Genomic DNA, 18396 nt, shown 5'->3' with positions numbered 1-18396 from the left:
GCAATAAACAGCCAGAACTTGACATTCACTGGGGTTCAAATCAGCCCAAATTTTAGCTGGCAAAGTCACCTCCACATATATTGTATTTAATATCCTTATCATTAGTGGTTAGGAACAGTTAAAATGGCCAAAAATAATGTAAAAATATAAGAACATCTGAAAATTACTTGGGGGTAGTTCCAACAAGTAGGAGTATGAAACAGAAATGAATAGATAACAATGTGCTCATGACCTTTACTAACCAAATTAGACAGTAATTACAGAAAAAATATTATTTCACATGAAAATATGACTTATTACAGCAAAGGTATATTTAGAAACACAAAAAGTAAATTACATGATAATATATCAACTTATGTGAATTTTAAGAATTCATAAAGTATGAAAACTTACAGAATCTTTCTGCAGAGTAGTTTATATGACTATAATAAGGGAAAAAGAATACTTCTATATGTCAGAGCAAATCACATATGCAGATTTTTAGATCCCTAAAAATCCATAATCAAATCATTCCATAGCTTGATTTTCAGATCATTAGTGTAAACTGCATTTGCCATTACCTTCAGTTAGAGCTGCAGGTACATCAATCAGGACAATAATTCATGTATTTGCTTAGATTTTCATAATCTTCCTGATCTCATGCAGTTTTAGAATCATAGAGCCATAGAATTATAGAATCGTTTAGGTTGGAAAAGACTGTTAAGGTCATCAAGTCCAACCGTTAACCTATCACTGCCAAGTCCACCACTACACCATGTCCCTAAGTGCCACATCTGCACGGCTTTTAAATACCTCTGGGGATGGGAACTCAATCACTTCCCTGGGCAGCCTGTTCCAATGCCTGACTACACTTTCGGTGAAGAAATTTTTCCTAATATCTAATCTAAACCTCCGCTGATGCAACTTGAGGCCATTTCCTCTTGTTTTATCACTTGTTACTTGGCAGAAGAGACCAACAGCTAGCTCACTACAACCTCCTTTCAGGTAGTAGTAGAAAGCGATAGGGTCTCCCCTCAGCCTCCTTTTCTCCAGGCTAAACACCACCAGCTCCCTCAGCCGCTCCCCATAAGACTTGTGCTCTAGACCCTTCCCCAGCTTCGTTGCCCTTCTTTGGACACGCTCCAGCACCTCGATGTCCTTCTTGGAGTGAGGGGCCCAAAACTGAACACAGTACTCGAGGTGCGGCCTCACCAGTGCCGAGTACAGGGGCACTATCACCTCCCTGGTCCTGCTGGCCACACTATTTCTAATACAAGCCAGGATGCCATTGGCCCTCTTGGCCACCTGGGCACATTGCTGGCTCATAATTCAGGTGGCTGTCAACCAACACCCGCAGGTCTTTTTTCCACCAGGCAGCTCTCCAGCCACTCTTTCCCAAGCCTGTAGTGTTGCGTTCTACACACACAAAAATGCATTTTATAAAAGATAAGATTAACAAGACATAAAAACAACATCCAGAAGAAATGCTTCCCATTCCCATCTTCTAATTCTTAAGGCATGGAGCAGTACAGCGATAACATTAATTTGTAAGTGACATTACTGGTCATACCTTTTGTAGGTTACCATCACTAAATCTTTCTCTGTTTGAGAAATAACAAGAATTTACCAAAGATGACAGCTGTGCACCTTTATATATTTATGACTAGGATCAGCTTTGATGGGGAAATCAAATAATACAATTCAGAATTACTTACTTTCATAGTGAATCTTGAATCCATTGTTAGAACGACTGTTATCAGTTGTAAAGAGAAGATAAATGAAATTGCTACTGCTAAACAGGAATTGTGGGACCTGTGTACCATTGTAAGATCCCAGAAGTGGAGATAATAAATTTGGTCCATCATGAACTTCCAAAACATCATAATTGAGTTCTGTCTGAAATCTGGAATTGAGGAAACACACAGAGGCAAAAATATAAGAAGCAGTTAAAACAAATTCAATAAACCTATACAAAGTAAAGCATGTTTTAAAACTATGCTCCTTTCCTGATCATATTCTTTTAATTATTTCTCCACATATCTATTTTACAATATCAATATAATAGTATTAATTATCCTATATAATTAATACAACAATCAAATTTCAGGTTAATGCCTTAGTAAGATGAGACATAAGTTTAAACTCCTTGAGCTCATTTGTATTGCAGGGAACAAAAGCCAGAAACACATAGTTTGTTAACAAAGATTAATATTACTTGCATATACTATTTTATAGCACAGAATTGTTTTTTTGTTTGGAAAAAAAAAGTAAATATTATATAGGATATGTTGATGCATTCTTTTATTATATCCATTCCATTTGGCACAAATATCATCAAGGTACTTTACTTTATATTATCAAAGAATCATACTCTGAGCATCTATCCTTAAAATCATCTATAAGCAGGGACAGAATTACTTAAGTCTGCTCTGAGACGCCACTGGCTTTGTGCCAGGCTCAGTCCAAAGTAGTGGCAGAAGTTATGGCAAAAAATTTTAAAATCCTATTTAGAAAGCACTATAAAGCAAAATTCCTGTTTAGAGACAGCATGTGTGCTCTCTCTGTCAAGGAAAAACAGTGTGACAGTGCTGCTGGATATCTGTTTCGTTGTCTTGTTTCAGATAGTATCAGCAATCCCAAACACCTGTTTGGTATTTTGACAGTGGTTTCTCTCTTTCTTGCTATGACAGACCTTACATCAATCATACTGTTTTAATGGACTCTGATGGATTATTGAAAAACCCTTTCAGAATTAAAAAGAAATAATTAACAGCAGGATTCTACAAGGACCCTTCAGATATTCCTAATTCTCTCTCCGGTTCACTTAGATCCCTAATTTGGCTTTGTGAAATCCATCCAAGGAACTGCATGACTAATGTCGATGTACTGAAGAACTCTATATTTCAGTATTTATGTCCCATAAGTCTCAATCTGAAGGACCCTGGTGAAAGACAAGAAGCCAAATTAAACCTCCAAAACATGTGTTTTCTTTTATCCATGTCCAGCTCCTATGAAATAACATAGAAAAAATCACAGAAATAATGTAATAAGGAGTTATGGAAATGAAGCAGGTTAAGCCTAGAAGTAGGAGAACTGAAAATTTCTTTTTTCGCTAGTTCCCACATGAATTCACAATGATAAAAAGCTTCTAGGCAATAACTTGCTTTTTCTAGTACTTGTTTTTTCCACTAATCCATACAAAACAGAAGCAATCTTGGAAACAGATCATTTAGTCTTGCTCTGCTTTTTTAATTCCTTTATCAAAAGCATACTTAAGACAGAAAGTGTAAAGAGGCATTGACCTCAGAAATATAAAGCAACTATCAGGCCAGTCAAGACATGATGAAATACAGTTGAGTCTCCAAAGAGACTCAGAATCCTCTCAGAATCCAGAAATCCTCTCATAAGTAGTTGTTGCTCAAAGAGCACATACACCACCACAAACAGTAGAAAAATAAGGAGATGAAAAAAATGAGTAAGCACCCAAGAAAAAAAAAAAGTGAGGACAGTTTTTTAGTGAGATGAGCTGAAAGAAATTTGAAGAGGGGATTACGTACAATGCCTTTGCTTGGTCATTTGGCTCAGAGAAGTGATAAATTTAAATTTAATTTATAAAAGTGATGCTTATATATTTTTTCCTTGAATACCTTTCGTCTTGACAATCAACTTATCTGACAGATTTACATATCACCTGGTTATTCCCTGGTGTGATAAAAGAGTAGGGATATATAGGAAACTGAATAAAAAATACTTTTTGCTCATGTAAGACCACTCTAATATTCCTTCTTACTTAACTAGCCACTATTCTTAAATTAACTTGGATGGCTTCTTATGGAGGACTCACAAAAATTCATTCAAGCAGACAGGATTGAAATAAACTTTAACACAGGAGGTGACACACACTTTTTTATCTTATTTGAACAGATAATGCTGATTTAATATTTACAACATGCATCTTTGTTTCTGAGACACCCTATCAACTCAATGCAGTGCCAGGATAGGAGTAGAATATCCTGCAGCACAGTGTATACTCATTAGTCATATGTGACTAGTACTCCAGTCAGTAGTTTGCTTATTAACATTCCTAGTATTTAAATACTCATGATTAGGCTTCATGATAAACACTTAATTACAATGAAGAATGGCACTCACATTTCTCACTTCTATCATTTCAATTCAGCCTAAAAAGCTACTGATTCATAACAACATTCCAACAGATTATCTATTGTAGCTAGGCCTGTACAACAGGAGTAATGTCTTCAGAGTATACATGCACAATCATAAAACAAAATATGAAAAATTTATTATGAAACATCTGAAAGCACAAAAATAAATAGTTATTATTATTTGCTTTGTCTGTAGATCTCTTTATTTTCTCCTATGTTTCTGGCTCCATGGCACAGAAACACTTTAGCATACAGTCATACAATGCAGTACCTTGCACATATGCAATGTTATAAGAGAGAAGCCATAGGAAGATAGGAAGATGAGAGATTAAAAGGAAATAAACTACTGTGCAAGTGATAAACTGGTATAATGATAAGGTCACTCTGCAGGAAATGTACATTAGTAAGACTGTTCCCTTCTTCTTAGAAAATCCAAAAAGAAAGGATGTAAAGATTCTAGACATGTACTATAAATGTTTTACCCTGACTGAGAAATTAAGAAAAAAAATCTTTCAAATAACTACACATATTGTGGAAGTCTTAGTATTTGCACCAAGAAAGGCTAGAAAAAGTATTCCTCTTTTTTTTTCAGGATAAAGGTGAAATGTAAAGAACTGGGCAAAATATGATTTTATTTTCTTTAATCAAATGGGAAAGCCATTTCGCTATAGATTTAAATGTGTATATTTCATCAAAATTAACCTTCTGTCTTAAGAAAGTCCAACTGAAGATTTGCGAGCAAAAGGAGCAGAACAAGGACAGTCAGACTAGAATGAATCATTAAAAAGAAGCTAATGTATGAATGTCTCAGACTGTAAATTTAAATTATGTGAAAAAAAATAAAGTCTAAGTCAAAAAACCTAACATTAGTAGTTTACAAAATGTTTTCTTTCAGTACACTATGAAGATTTATTTCATTATTTGGTTTATGTAATAACTTTTTAATTACATCCAAACATGTAATTACATATCTAAGTGAATTTGTGTGAACATATATAGATGTATTTTTACATGTATTCCTGCATAGAAGCACAAAAGCATACACACACCTATATACAAGTAGGACCTCTCTGGATTCACCTTGCTGCATCTGAGCAATACGCATATTAGTCCTATTTATGGCAAGCAGCAAGAGTGTCAAGAATAAGCAGCAATGCAAAAAGAAGTGTCATAATGTCATAATGACATCAGGTTATAAAGAAGGTAGGAGCTCTTTCTGCGATCTGAAGAGATTTGCTCTTACCTACAAGAGTAATAGAGGTTGTGCAGTTTTATGACAAGGTGTTAATGCATTACAAACAAAAACTGTACACAAGAGACTGTCAGATTTAATGAAACTCAGGTGCAAAGGAAGAAAATCCAGCTGACACAGAATTCTGCAAATAAAAAGGCAAATGCCTTTCACTTTGAAATGACTATCCACACCAAATCTTTAGTTGAAAATAAAATGTTGAATTAAAAATAATTTGAAATTATTTTTTCTTTTCAATAACTTGACTTAATGAAAGTTCCAAAATTTTTATTTTTCATTTTGATTTACAAGACAATGAAGACTAATAATTTTCTTTTAATTTTGAACTAATATGAGTTTGATTAATTTCTGCAAGATGGAGTCATTAATTTTTCTTTTGTATTTTAATTAACAAAAATTTCATAAAGCTTCATTTTAAACTGATGTACAACACTGGTGATTTTAGAAGACTAGCTTACATTTGGTGTTAAGGATGGGAAATACCTTTGAAGTGTCCATATTACCTGTCCTCTGATTATATACAATGTCATGTGATCACTCTATTATAGTCTAAACTATAGTACTAAAAAAATGTTTTAAACAATCTTATCACAATGAGAAATTTTGCTAAGAGAGGATGGTAATTTTCATACCCTGCTAAAAACAACTTTTGAACTGTATTAAAATGAAGTGATGTCTTCTGTTTTAAGTTGTGTGATCAGAAGTAGTCAAAATATGTTGCATAAATAGCAATTGAAAAGTACTTGCATGATATTTGTGCGCTATAACTTTGATCATCAAAGGTCCTTTTTTCCTGGATCATCATCTAACTTTATTAATATTTACAATTAAGAAGAATTTAAAACATCCTTGAATATATGTAGAACATGTAGCATTTTTTTAATTACATTTCCTGTTTTGCTTTCTCATAAAGAGCTTAAACGAAACATCCATGTCTTGCTACCATGAGAAATTTTAAGGTCCTCAGCACATTTCAATCTTTGGAATCAGGAAGGGACCTAAGTAATAGGCAGTAACATAGGAAAAGTAGAATGCTGTAGTAATTTGGGGAAACTGGAATTCTATCCTGAGAGCACACGGTCCTTTCACAAAAACAGATCAGCTGATTTGATAATTAAATATTCACTGTGGATAAAAATATGAATGCATTTAATTCAGTTTTCACAGTTGATTCAGATTTTCACAGTTGAAGATTTCACAGGTTTGAGAGAAAAAAATTGCTTCATAAATATAATTCATCATAGCAACATGGTTACAAGCAAATGAAACATGCTAATCTTTAAAAACAGATAAAATTTTTAACTGGGCCAGAGAGGCTTAAATATATGCAAGAGGGTAGGAATTTCAAAAACTTTTCAGCATATCAACGTAGAAATTGCACTAAAGATAAAATTTGTGCTCTGAAGGCACTAAGGTGTTTTGGAAATTCCTACCTAATAATACAATTGCTTGATTTTAGACAAGTGCAAATTAATGTTATGACAGACCTAATAAACTCCTGCTTCTGGGTAAAAACTGGAAAATATTAAATAAGAAAAATATTAGCCAAGACCTTTCAAATGTAATTTTGATAGAGTGTCCTGGTTCAGCTTCTATCACCCACTCACAATTCAATGAATCTTTATAATACCCTGGCCAGCCTGGAGAGAGGATTACTCCACTGGGAGATGAAAAATGCCCACCACATGGAGCTAAAAATGAAACAAAGAGAAAGGTATAATAACACAGACTTATTATATGTAATTCACAATTATCACTTTCAATATAGGACATTTATACCGAAGAAAAAAAAAATCCAGTTGCAGGAAGATGCAACAACACTTTGAACCTTACAGACTCTGTGGGGTTCAGAATTAGATGGAGACAACTGAATTAAAACCTCAAAAAGATAAAATAAACTGTTCAATAAGTTCTGACAAAGCTTTTTATACTGTATACTTACAGGTACAATCTATTTTCCTGTAATAAAGAACATACAACAAAACACAGTGTTTAAAAAGTGTCATTGCTTCTGCTTTTAATTGTGAGCAGAGAGATTTGAAAAATTTGCAAAAGTTTCAGTTGAATATCAAGCTATAAACTAGTGAATTGTTATTTTAGCTTTGACATGAATACACTGTCATGTAACATACATTTTTCTTGTCATGTTGGCAGTTCAAATTCCTCATTTATGAAAAAGACATACTTACCATTATTACAAGATTAGTTGATATTTTGAAGCATTTAGCATATATATATTAAATACTGTAATATATACATCTGCAAGTAGAATTACTAGAAGTAACATGTAGTTTTTCTCTCAGACATAGCGAGTAAATATAAGCTAGGACAACTGTATTAAAACATAATTGAACCCAAAGTTGTTGGCAATCATATTTAAAGTTTTTCAATGGCTTAATGACATATTAATTACAGGAATATCTCCACAGCTGTAGGTATTACAAAGATGTAGAGTATTTCTTTGATAACAGTTCTTCTTAAATAGTTGAAGAGAATCTGATGTAGAATGAGGGAAGTTTCCATTAGCTGATCAGTGTCAAGACAGTTAGTCATAGGGCAGAAGAGAGATTCTCAGAAGAAATAATCATGTTTGACTGATGCTGATTTTAGCTATGGAGAGTGCTAGTCTATCACAAAGATGGTATAATCTCATAGGTGAGAAGAGTAAGAACCATAAGGCCAATACTGCTAGAGGACAGATCTTTTAGGTTTAAGTCTTGCAAAGCTCTGTGCAGGTTTTTAATTTCATACATGAATGCAAAACCATTACATCTGATGGATCTACATGTGTATGTAAAGTCAAGTGCATGTGTCATCAGACTTTTGTGAGACAATCTTCTCAGTGGCATGGATGGGTGAGGAAAAGATCGCCGCAGTGCTTGGAATGTTTTTGTTTATTTGTTTTCAGTAGGAGATTGATATTCCCTCAATAGAGAAATTAATTCACAGAATTATCTTGAATTCTAGACATCTAAGAAATGCAGTAATTCCATTACTAGAAATGCTAATATTTTTAAAATAGGTAACAAATCATAATGTTTTTCTAGCAATTTAAAATATCTAGGATATCTTAAAAGAGAAAAGCATTACATAGAGAATGCTCTTAAACTGGTGACCACAGTCTCAAATGATGAGCAGTCTACAGTTTCTTTATTTTCAGGAATTGATGACTGTTTTATGGAAAATGAAATCTGCAGAATGTATTAACTATTTAATTCAAACTTTACATTAAAACTGATTTTTCTGTCATAAATCTTTTTGATCACACCTATTTATATGTCCTCTCTGTGAGGCAAAGAAGAAAACAAGCAATATACATTTCACTGTCTTACACAAGCAGGCAGAAGCAAAATTCATTGCTTCCCCAAAATGTCAGCCATGAAGAAGTAGGTAGTACCTTTTGTGGACAATGCTAAACCATGCAAAGCAGACAGTAAATTGAACCATTTACATCACTCTCTTTTCCATTACCATCTGTAATGTGGTACAGATGTGCACTGATACAACCTGGGTGAGAATAAAGATTTGTCAAAGACTTCTCAACAACACAGTATCAAACACTGAATATATCCATTATTCTAGACAAAGTCCTAATAAAACTACTCATTTTTTCTGTGTTATATAAATAAGAATGGAATTAACTAGACAAGTGGATTTTCCAGGTTCAGCTTCAGAACGTTATCAAGTACTAGTCTTATATCTCATTATGTCTTCTCATTGAGGAGGAGATGGTTTTCAGGGGACTCAAAAGAATTATTTACTTGTTTATAGATACATTTCCAAAAAATGTTCTGGCTATACGAATTCCACTTCTGGAGTGAGGGCACTGTATTCTGGAGAGCAGAACTTTTTAACACTACTGAGATGTAAAATGTATCAATGAGCAGATTCTAAGCTGCAAACTGCAGTAGAAAGTGTTAGGATTGGGTGCCTTGGGATTGAATGAAGAGATACCAGGATTAAACCAAGGATCTTTGTCACCTTAATCTTATCTCTTGCACATGACATAGATATGTGCCAAGAGTGGGATTTGTTCATCTGTACAAATAATTAGAGAAGAATATGACCTTCAGTGTGTGTGTATATATATACATGTATATATAAACTTTATTATACATAATAATCAAGTAGGTCACATGGTAATTTACAGACATTAGGAAAATATAATTTTTCCAGTTAGAAGTATGCTTAAAAACTTTGTTCTGATGAATATTGGTGTAAATACATTAGCCTATTGAACTATAAATGCATGGCAGAGTTATCATGAGTTTCTTTGCTTAATTGCTAATTAAGGATTTGATCAAGCCCAAATTAGATTTGGTGAGCTTCTCAGGACCTGAACCCTCAGGGACTAAACATGTTTTCTAAAGGAAAATCTTACAGGATTGTTTTTTCTTTTTTGGTTTTTGAGCATATTTGTTCGATTTCAGTTTTATGACACTTTTCTAAACAAATTCACCAAATGACCCTGGATTTCACCAAGTTCACACACAGCTGAAATGATCAAGCTGGAAATTTTCCCCTGAATTTCATTTTCTAAAGTGAAGGATGAGCTTTCTTTGTTTCTTTGCCAGGCTCAGTGGAGATATACACACAATTACTTACATCATAGGCATGTATATGTAGACAAAGATTTTTATTTTTGCTTAAGGTTTTCATTTATTGTTGAATAAAGCATCCTAGTAAAGCACTGGAAGTGAGTTATACACTATGTGTATGGACTTTATAACTATCTGAATGCAACAATTACTTGTCATTTGTTTCTAAACACAAGCAAAAACTTTTGGCCTGTTACCAAAACACTTCAATATTCACTTCCAAAGCAAATGAGATCTGTTAGGAGACCTTCTGAAGATGATGAGAGATGAACAGATTGAAAGCAGTCCTGCAGAGAAGGACCTGGGATATTGATAGATGAAAAATTGGACAGGAGCTGGCAATATGTGCTCGCAACCCGGAAAGTTGATCATATCCTAGGCTGCGCAAAAAGAAGCACGGCCAGCAGTTCAAGGGACGTGACTTTTCCCCTCTGCTCTGCTCTTGTGAGACCCCACCTGGAGTACTGCATGCAGCTATGTGGTCCCCAGCACAAGAAGGACATGGACCTCTTAGAGCAGGTTAGGAGGGCCACAAAAATTATCGGAGGGATGAAACATCTCTCCTATGAAGAAAGGCTGAGAGAGCTGGGATTGTTCAGCCTGGAGAAAAGCAAGCTCCGGGAAGACCTTATTACAGCCTTTCAATGTTTAAAGGGGGTTTACAAGAAAGACAGAGAGAGACTTTTTATGAAGGCCTGTAGTGATAGGACAAGGTATAACAGTTTTAGATTGCAAGAGCATAGATTTACATCTATGGAGGGAGCTGGCAGAACTGCTCACCAAGACACTGCTCACCAAGCCACTTTCCATCATCTATCAGCAGTCCTGGCTAACAGGGGAGGTCCCAGTTGACTGGAGGTTAGCAAATGTGACACCCATCTACAAGCAGGGCCAGAAGGAGGATCTGGGAAACCACAGGCCTATCAGCCTGACCTCCTTGCTGGGGAAGGTTATGGAGCAGATCATCCTGAGTGCCATCATGCAGCATGTATGGGACAACCAGGGGATCATGCCCAGTCAGCATGGGTTTATGAAAGGCAGGTCCTGCTTGAGTAACCTGATCTCCTCCTATGACAAGGTCACCCACTTAGTGGATGAGGGAAAGGCTGTGGATGTTGTCTATCTGGACTTTAGTAAGGCCTTTGACACTGTTTCCCACAGCATTCTCTTGGAGAAACTGGCTGCTCATGGCTTGGATGGGCATACCGTTCGCTGCGTAAAATACTGGCTGGATGGCCAGACCCAAAGAGGTGTGGTGAATGGAGTTAAACCCAGTTGGCAGACAGTCGCAAGTGGTGTTCCCCAGGGCTCAGTACTGGGGCCAGTCCTGTTTAATATCTTTATTAATGATCTGGATGAGGGGATGGACTGCACCCCCAGTCAGTTTGCAGATGACACCAAGTTGGGTGGGAATGTTGATCTGCTGGAGGGTAGGAAGGCCCTGGACAGGCTGGATCGATGGGCCGAGGCCAAATATATGAGGTTCAACAAGGCTAAGTGCTGGGTCCTGCACTTGGGTCACAACAACCCCATGCAATGCTACAGGCTTGGGGAGGAGTGGCTGGAGAGCTGCCTGGTAGAAAAAAGACCTGGGGGTGTTGGTTGACAGCCAGCGGAATATGAGGCAATAGTGTGCCCAGGTGGCCAAGAAGGCCAATGGCATCCTGGCCTGCATAAGAAATAGTGTGGCCAGCAGGACTAGGGAAGTGATTGTCCCCCTGTCCTCAGCACTGGTGAGGCCGCACCTTGAATACTGTGTTCATTTTGGGCCCCTCACTACAAGAAAGGCGTTGAGGTGCTGGAGCATGTCCAAAGAAAGGCAACAAAGCTGGTGAAGGGTCTAGAGAACTGGCCATACAAGGAGCAGCTGAGGGAACTGGTGTTGTTTAGCCTGGAGAAGAAGAGGCTCAAGTTGAGCCAAGGGAGGTTTAGATTGGATATTAGGAAAAATTTCTTCACTGAAAGGATAATCAGACACTGGAACAGGCTGCCCAGGGAAATGGTTGAGTCCTCATCCCTGGAGTTAGTTAAAAGACAGGTAGATACAGTGCTCAGGGACATGGTTTAGTGGTGGACTTGGCAGTGTTAGGTTCACGGTTGGACTTGATGATCTTAAAGATCTTTTCCAACCTAAACAATTCTATGATTCTATGAAATTGGAAAGGTCTTACTGTACTGTTGACAGCCATGTCTCTCTAATAAAAATAGTGTGAAATATACAGCATTTTTCTCCAAAGACATGGCTATTTCTTAACTTTCTGTTGTTTTTTTTTTTTTTTCACCTAATACAGTCTGCAAAGCATTTTGGTTGCTCATTTTGACAAAGCAGCACAGTACTTACCATTGTCTATATTATTCTCCTTTACTCTCCATTATAAAAATGGATTAATTTTGCTCTCTTTGACACACCTTTGAATTGAAGATCATGAATTATCATACGTTTGTCTGATCTTCATTTTTCTCAGATTACCAAGCTCCTATGTTAAAATGATGAATTGTTGTAAAGAGGTATTTTATATTTTTAAGGACATACTAGCCTATCTTTCTCGTACTGTGTGGGAAAAAAAGGTTTTCTAAAAGCTAGATAAAGTTCAGAATTCAATATGTTGCAAACATTTCTAAATATGCAGACTTATTTTTTTTTTCTTCTCACCGATGTTTTTAAAAAAGTGTTTCTCACCTTTTACCTTAAAGTCCCTTTGTCGTACTACCTTCAGCAAACAGTACTGGTCAAACAACAAGGTATTTAAACTCATATTCACCTCAGCAACCAGAAGGTTAAGTCTACAGCATTCATCATCCCTACATTTTATTGTATATAATCACTTATTCATATTCATAATACATATGGAGCCTATAAACTACAAAATATATCAACAAGAATAGGAATACCAGATGGCCTTATTCTGAGCCAGTATACTACCATAGTTGGAATACAATATTGCTAAACTTGTACAAAGCTCTATTCTCTAGAGAAGAGAAGCCAGGAGTCAAGAATAATCACATCAACATGGACAGACAGAGGTAGTGCCCTCACTGGCAGAGCATTATCCAACTCCACCTGAGCAAGGTGAATAGGACTGGGTTGGTGACAGAAAAAGGGTGTGGTGACAGCCAAATGACCATCAGATGAATGCAATTTGATGGGTTAGGTCTGAGGTCAAACCAGCAAGTCCCACGAGCATGCTGAGATCAGCAGAGAATAGGGCTGGAAATCAACACTCTTGCAGCATTGCTGGGGCAGGGACTGACAGCCCCAGGTTGAGATGAAATGGGATCCTGGGCCATGAGCAGGGCTGGAAGGAAGCCCCAGCAGAGGCTGGTCAGGATTGCCCTGAAAAATAAGTATGCTGACCCTATCCATCTGCACCACATTTATTATTAAATGGTTCTCTCCTATGTATTAGAATAGCCGACATTTCTGCAGTGGAAGGAAAACTGCACAACAGTCACATTCAGTGTGTCTTAGTCAGCATGTGGAGTTCATGCCTTTGACTTGATATACATGACAATGAAATTATGAGGTGTGTGTAGGGCAAGCAAACTTCACCTTATATGAAATAATTATATGTTACAGGTAAATGTCAATAAAAATTCTGAACATCCCAACAGACAAAATTAATTTATTAGCTTAAAAATATTTTATTTGTCTTCAAATTTTATCTTAAATTTTAAAAATATATCTAATTCTGTACTTGATATATACATCTAATTCAAATATATGTGTCCCAACGTCTAGGATTCCAATATACGTTCCATTCAGAGTCTCAGACCACTACCTATGGATCAGATTATCTTGTGTATGGACTGACATTTTAAAATATTCCCATTAATTTAAGTTTTTAATGTAACATTGAGAATGCAACCTTATATTTTATTAACAGTGTTATACAGCTCCATGAACCTTAGAAGTGCATTGTAGCCTATACTAATCTTGTCTAGGGAAACTGGCCCACCTTATATCAATGAAACAATAATAATTTATCACAGAAAGTAAACTGGATGCAAAGTGTATGGTAAGGAGTCGCATTCATGTATTAAAATTAAGCAAATTTTGCTAGGAAGTCAGTTACATAGTGAAAACAAGAGCTAAGCTTTTGTTTAAAATAAAAAGTAACAAACTATAAATGAGAGATTATATCATTATTGATTAAATCATGTATTTTTAAAAATCATGTATTTTTTAAAAAAATCATTACAAGCTACTGAATTATTTTTTTTTCCCCTTTAGGTGATGACGTCTTAAAATATAGACAATTAAAGAAGCAAAGATTATATATACCTGATATATCTATCAGTATAAACAAGTCCAAGGAAATATGTATAACACTGTGTTTTAGAGGTTGTGATGTATGGAAGTATTTAATTTCTATAAATAGGAAGATCAATTGCTAAGAGAATCTTCCCCAGCCTAGGTGTCACTGTGGGTAGAAGAAACATAAGCACTGCAACAGATAGCTAAAACCTCTCAAATGGTTTTAAATACCATAGCCAAAGACCTGGAAAGAGATCAACATCTTCATTCTCATTTAATATTGTAACAGCAAACATCACTGAGCAGTCAAATGATTTTAGATTGTTCATCTGTCTGAAGTAGGAGGTCGATAGCTGTATTTTGAAGAAAATATTCTATCCAAAACTGGGTGAAAATAATTTAAAAAAAAAAACAACAACAAAACCAAACCAAAACCAAAACCAAAACCAAAAAACCAAACCAGACCCTTGACTGCTTAAGAACCTTGAGTGGCAAGTTGAACAAGAGATTTAAACGTCGAAGCTGAAGAACAGAAACCTTCAATATACTAAAATAAGGTTCAATGAAAGCAGAAGGATTTTCTTATTTACTTCTTCCCTACTATCTCTTTCTCCTAGGTATTAACAAGGCCAATCATGATACAGATTGGAGTGGAATTCAAAAATGCAGAGATGAATATTATTGGTGTATTGCTAGCACTGAAGTTCATTGTTTTAAACAGCTTCTCAAATTGGACAAATACATGCTTTAAAAAGAAAAAAAAAAAAAAAAGGCAGGAGTGTTCCTTTCAAGCTTAAAATGTCTGGGAAATTGTAGTTCCACCAGTGCCAAATGAAAGCTATCTGAAAGTATGACCAGCATAAACTATTCCTATTCCAGTCCTAATAAGTTTCTTAGGTGAGCCTTCATTGTTACAGAGGTTATATAGCAGTGCTCACATCACTGATGTTTATGCCAATTTTTTCCATGTTTTCTTTCTATCCTTATAACAGTTATGAGAAAAATTCTCTCCGGCAGACAGGATTATAATAAAAGCTCATGCCTCATTAGACTCCTTTATTAAGGACTGGGTTTTACAGGAGCTTTGTGCTATCTGTTTGCAAAAATCTGAACTTCATTTGGTGAACAAAAGTTCTCCTGAATCAGAAAGAAATATTATACATACCTCCACACTTAGGAATAGGTCCACTCCACATTACTTTTCCATCCATTAACATGCAAGTAATTGTTTCAGTTCCTTGTGTTTTAATAAATCCTTCCTCACATATAACAGAAATTGAGCTCCCCAGCTGAAAGTTGTCGCCAAAACGCCGAGCATTGATTGGCACTCCAGGATCAGGGCACTCGTTATGTCCAAATGCTTTTCAAAAGACAAAGGAAAGGGGGGGAAGAAATAATGGGATAACTCTTGCAAGTAAGATAACATTTTCAGGCTTTTATTTTGCTAGTAACAACAAACTATTTGTATTAGGAAACAATAAGAAACAAAAGCTTGACCAACAGCAGAAAATGTAAACTAGTACAAAAAAAAATTGCTTAAAATACGATAAAGTTATACCAGCATGAATCTTAGTTTGGACAGCTGGGTGCTGGCAGATTTCAGTGATGGCTAAGTTCTCCTTTCCAACAGTCCATCCTATCCAATGTTACAATGGGCCACAAGCATCCATCAGAAGGGCAGGGCAAGCATCTATGATACAATAGCTTTAGCAATCTTTGGTATTTTCAATTCACTGTCACATCCATTCAAGCCATACTGACCTCAGTGTGCCTGATATTGCCATAGTCTGTTTTATTTCTGTACTGAGAGCCAGTGAACAGCTACAAAAAGGGTGATGTTGGTGAAAGAAAGAAAACCTGAAACTGACCATATCATTATATTTAAGGTCAAAGAAATTCCTAGTATGTACAAATCCTTCTAAAATTTCAAGTTTAAGGGCAAATTAAAAAATTGTAATTTCCCTGTATGTATCTAGATACTGCAACAAAGATGTCCATGCCTTTTCTTGCAGAATACACCTTACACTGGGAGAACAAGCAAGCTCATCTTCCTACCAGAAGTGAGCAAAGTCATATTTATAGCAATATAATTAACAGTTATGTATTAATTAGTTATTATATTTTGATATTTTATTTATTAAGAATACTGCACATAAATCTTATATTTTAAAAAATGTTGATTTTTCACTGAGAACAAATATCACAAGCACAATATCCACCTTCCTCATATGTGATGACTGCAAATTATATCTTCATAAATATATCTACATATGGAGACATCAGAAAGGACTGCACCCTAAAAAGGTCATTTTCACAATATTTTTCTGCGGTTTTAGTAATGTGTCTGCTAGATAAAGCATATCCAAGCTCCCCCATGAAATTTTTAAAAAAGTAATATTTCATTAACTTAGCAGAACGATTTCTCAGATGTTGCATTACAGAAGTATTAAGAATCATAATAACAGACAGGAGAAAGCATTTGTTTATGGACATTTTGACTTAGGAAATGCTACATATATTGGGAATGAAAATAGTGCTTTCATTGAATAGTTGTCTACCATTTGAGGATGACATTAAAAAATTATGCAATCCCATACTTTTTCATAGGGGTTACAAAAACTTTTTCAATACTTTATGCACAGTCATCACTTTTAGTAAGGGGATTGATTGTTTTTCTTATTAGCTTCAGACAACAGAGAGATAGATTTTCAATATTGTTATCTGTAAATGTAGATAAACATTGACTCCAGGTATAACTTGCTTGTGTATGACATCAGTTTATTAAGGCTGCAAAATCTGTTCATTGCCCTATATTTCATCTCAGGAACTGAGAGTTGTGGCTGCTACTGCTGCTCCTGTGAAAGCGATTGTACTGTATAGGATGGCTATGGGAGGGAAGAGAGTGAAAGACAATCTTTCCCAACAACAGCAGTCACTCTCTTAGTGTAGCCTGGCTGCAGTTACATTACTTCATGAATAAAATTGTTTGCCTATACTTCTGAAAAACTTCATGGTGGAGCTGTAATATTATATACAAGCTTTAAACCGAAAAGAAAAAGACCACAGCGGTATATCCTCAATATTAATGTTTTACCCATCATCAATAAATCAAGAAACCATGGAAAAGTTCCTTATGCAATATTACATGTAAAGAGGATTCAGTTTTCCTGGCATTTATACTCATCAACTATCATGATTGTACTGGTATTTTAAATAGTATTTGGAAAAAAGCCAGGCAGCATAATCATAGCACAGGGTGATGATGAAGTACTTTCAGTTCTGATATTAACTCAGAAGGATGTTAAAACCTGCATTTTGCATCAAAAAAATGTGAAGGGAAGGAACTGCAGACATCTCAAGAGATAGGAAGGCAGGAATGAAGCTAACCATAACTCATCTAGTCTTCTCTGAAAGCTCCTTGGAAATAGGGCCAGAAAGGAGTGGTCCACTGGTGCAATTAATTGTTTTGGTAGATTGCCCTACAAAGAGTTTTAGCTGATAAGTCTAGCAATGGCTTTGGAGTAAATGTAACCATTTCAGAGGAAAATATCAGAGAAGAAATAGAATTTAAGAGAATATCAAATAATAAAGAGATACTTCATAAAAAACTGTTGTGAAAAGTTGTTAAAAGTTATGCAAACAACTAGTAGGTTATTCAGTACCATCACATGTAAACTCATACTTCTGTGTAGTACATAACAGTTTGAAGAATTCTCTTGGGAAGTACTGAGACTGAAAAAGTCTAGCAGGAGGGAGTGCCAGGAAAAATGTGCCATGATAGCCAAACCCTATCACAGCAATAAAATAGACTAAAGCAGTCTTTGGATATAAAAGCAGCATCTGGGATTGTCAGTGTCTTGGCCCACTGAGCTGAAATCACTCGAGTAATTAGACTGATGTCAGAGGCCCACAGTTTGACCTTCGCCATGTTGCTATGTAGTTCATAGGGTTGCAACTTTTGCTAGATAAAGCACAATTAAATAGTTGTAATGAAAACAGCAACAAAAAGATCTGCATAACTTGCAGAAACAGTAGATCTAAACTTGTACTACAATATTTGCCCAGCACCTTCTACATCCTGAGCAACAGCTCAAAGCAGTCCACCAACTAGCAAAAATCAAACAATCTGGAAGATGCTCTCCATCT

At 35.7% G+C, this 18396-nt stretch overlaps 1 protein-coding gene across 1 annotated transcript in view; it reads right to left on the bottom strand.

Annotated features, from left to right (window-relative positions):
- Positions 1-18396, bottom strand: part of CSMD3 (CUB and Sushi multiple domains 3) — a gene marked incomplete at both ends in the record, with an annotated part of 751074 nt that overhangs the window by 300151 nt on the left and 432527 nt on the right. Inside the window, 3 exons of the mRNA XM_082307341.1 lie at positions 1695-1882; positions 6950-7088; positions 15416-15610. Of these exons, the coding sequence (XP_082163467.1) occupies positions 1695-1882; positions 6950-7088; positions 15416-15610 (522 nt within the window). The remainder of the gene's footprint in view (positions 1-1694; positions 1883-6949; positions 7089-15415; positions 15611-18396) is intronic.

The sequence above is a fragment of the Platalea leucorodia genome (assembly GCF_965183815.1).
Source record: "Platalea leucorodia genome assembly, chromosome: 1".
Taxonomy (NCBI): Eukaryota; Metazoa; Chordata; class Aves; order Pelecaniformes; family Threskiornithidae; genus Platalea; species Platalea leucorodia.
The sequence above is the reverse complement of the archived record's forward strand: the minus strand, read 5'-3'. Positions and strand labels throughout refer to the sequence as shown.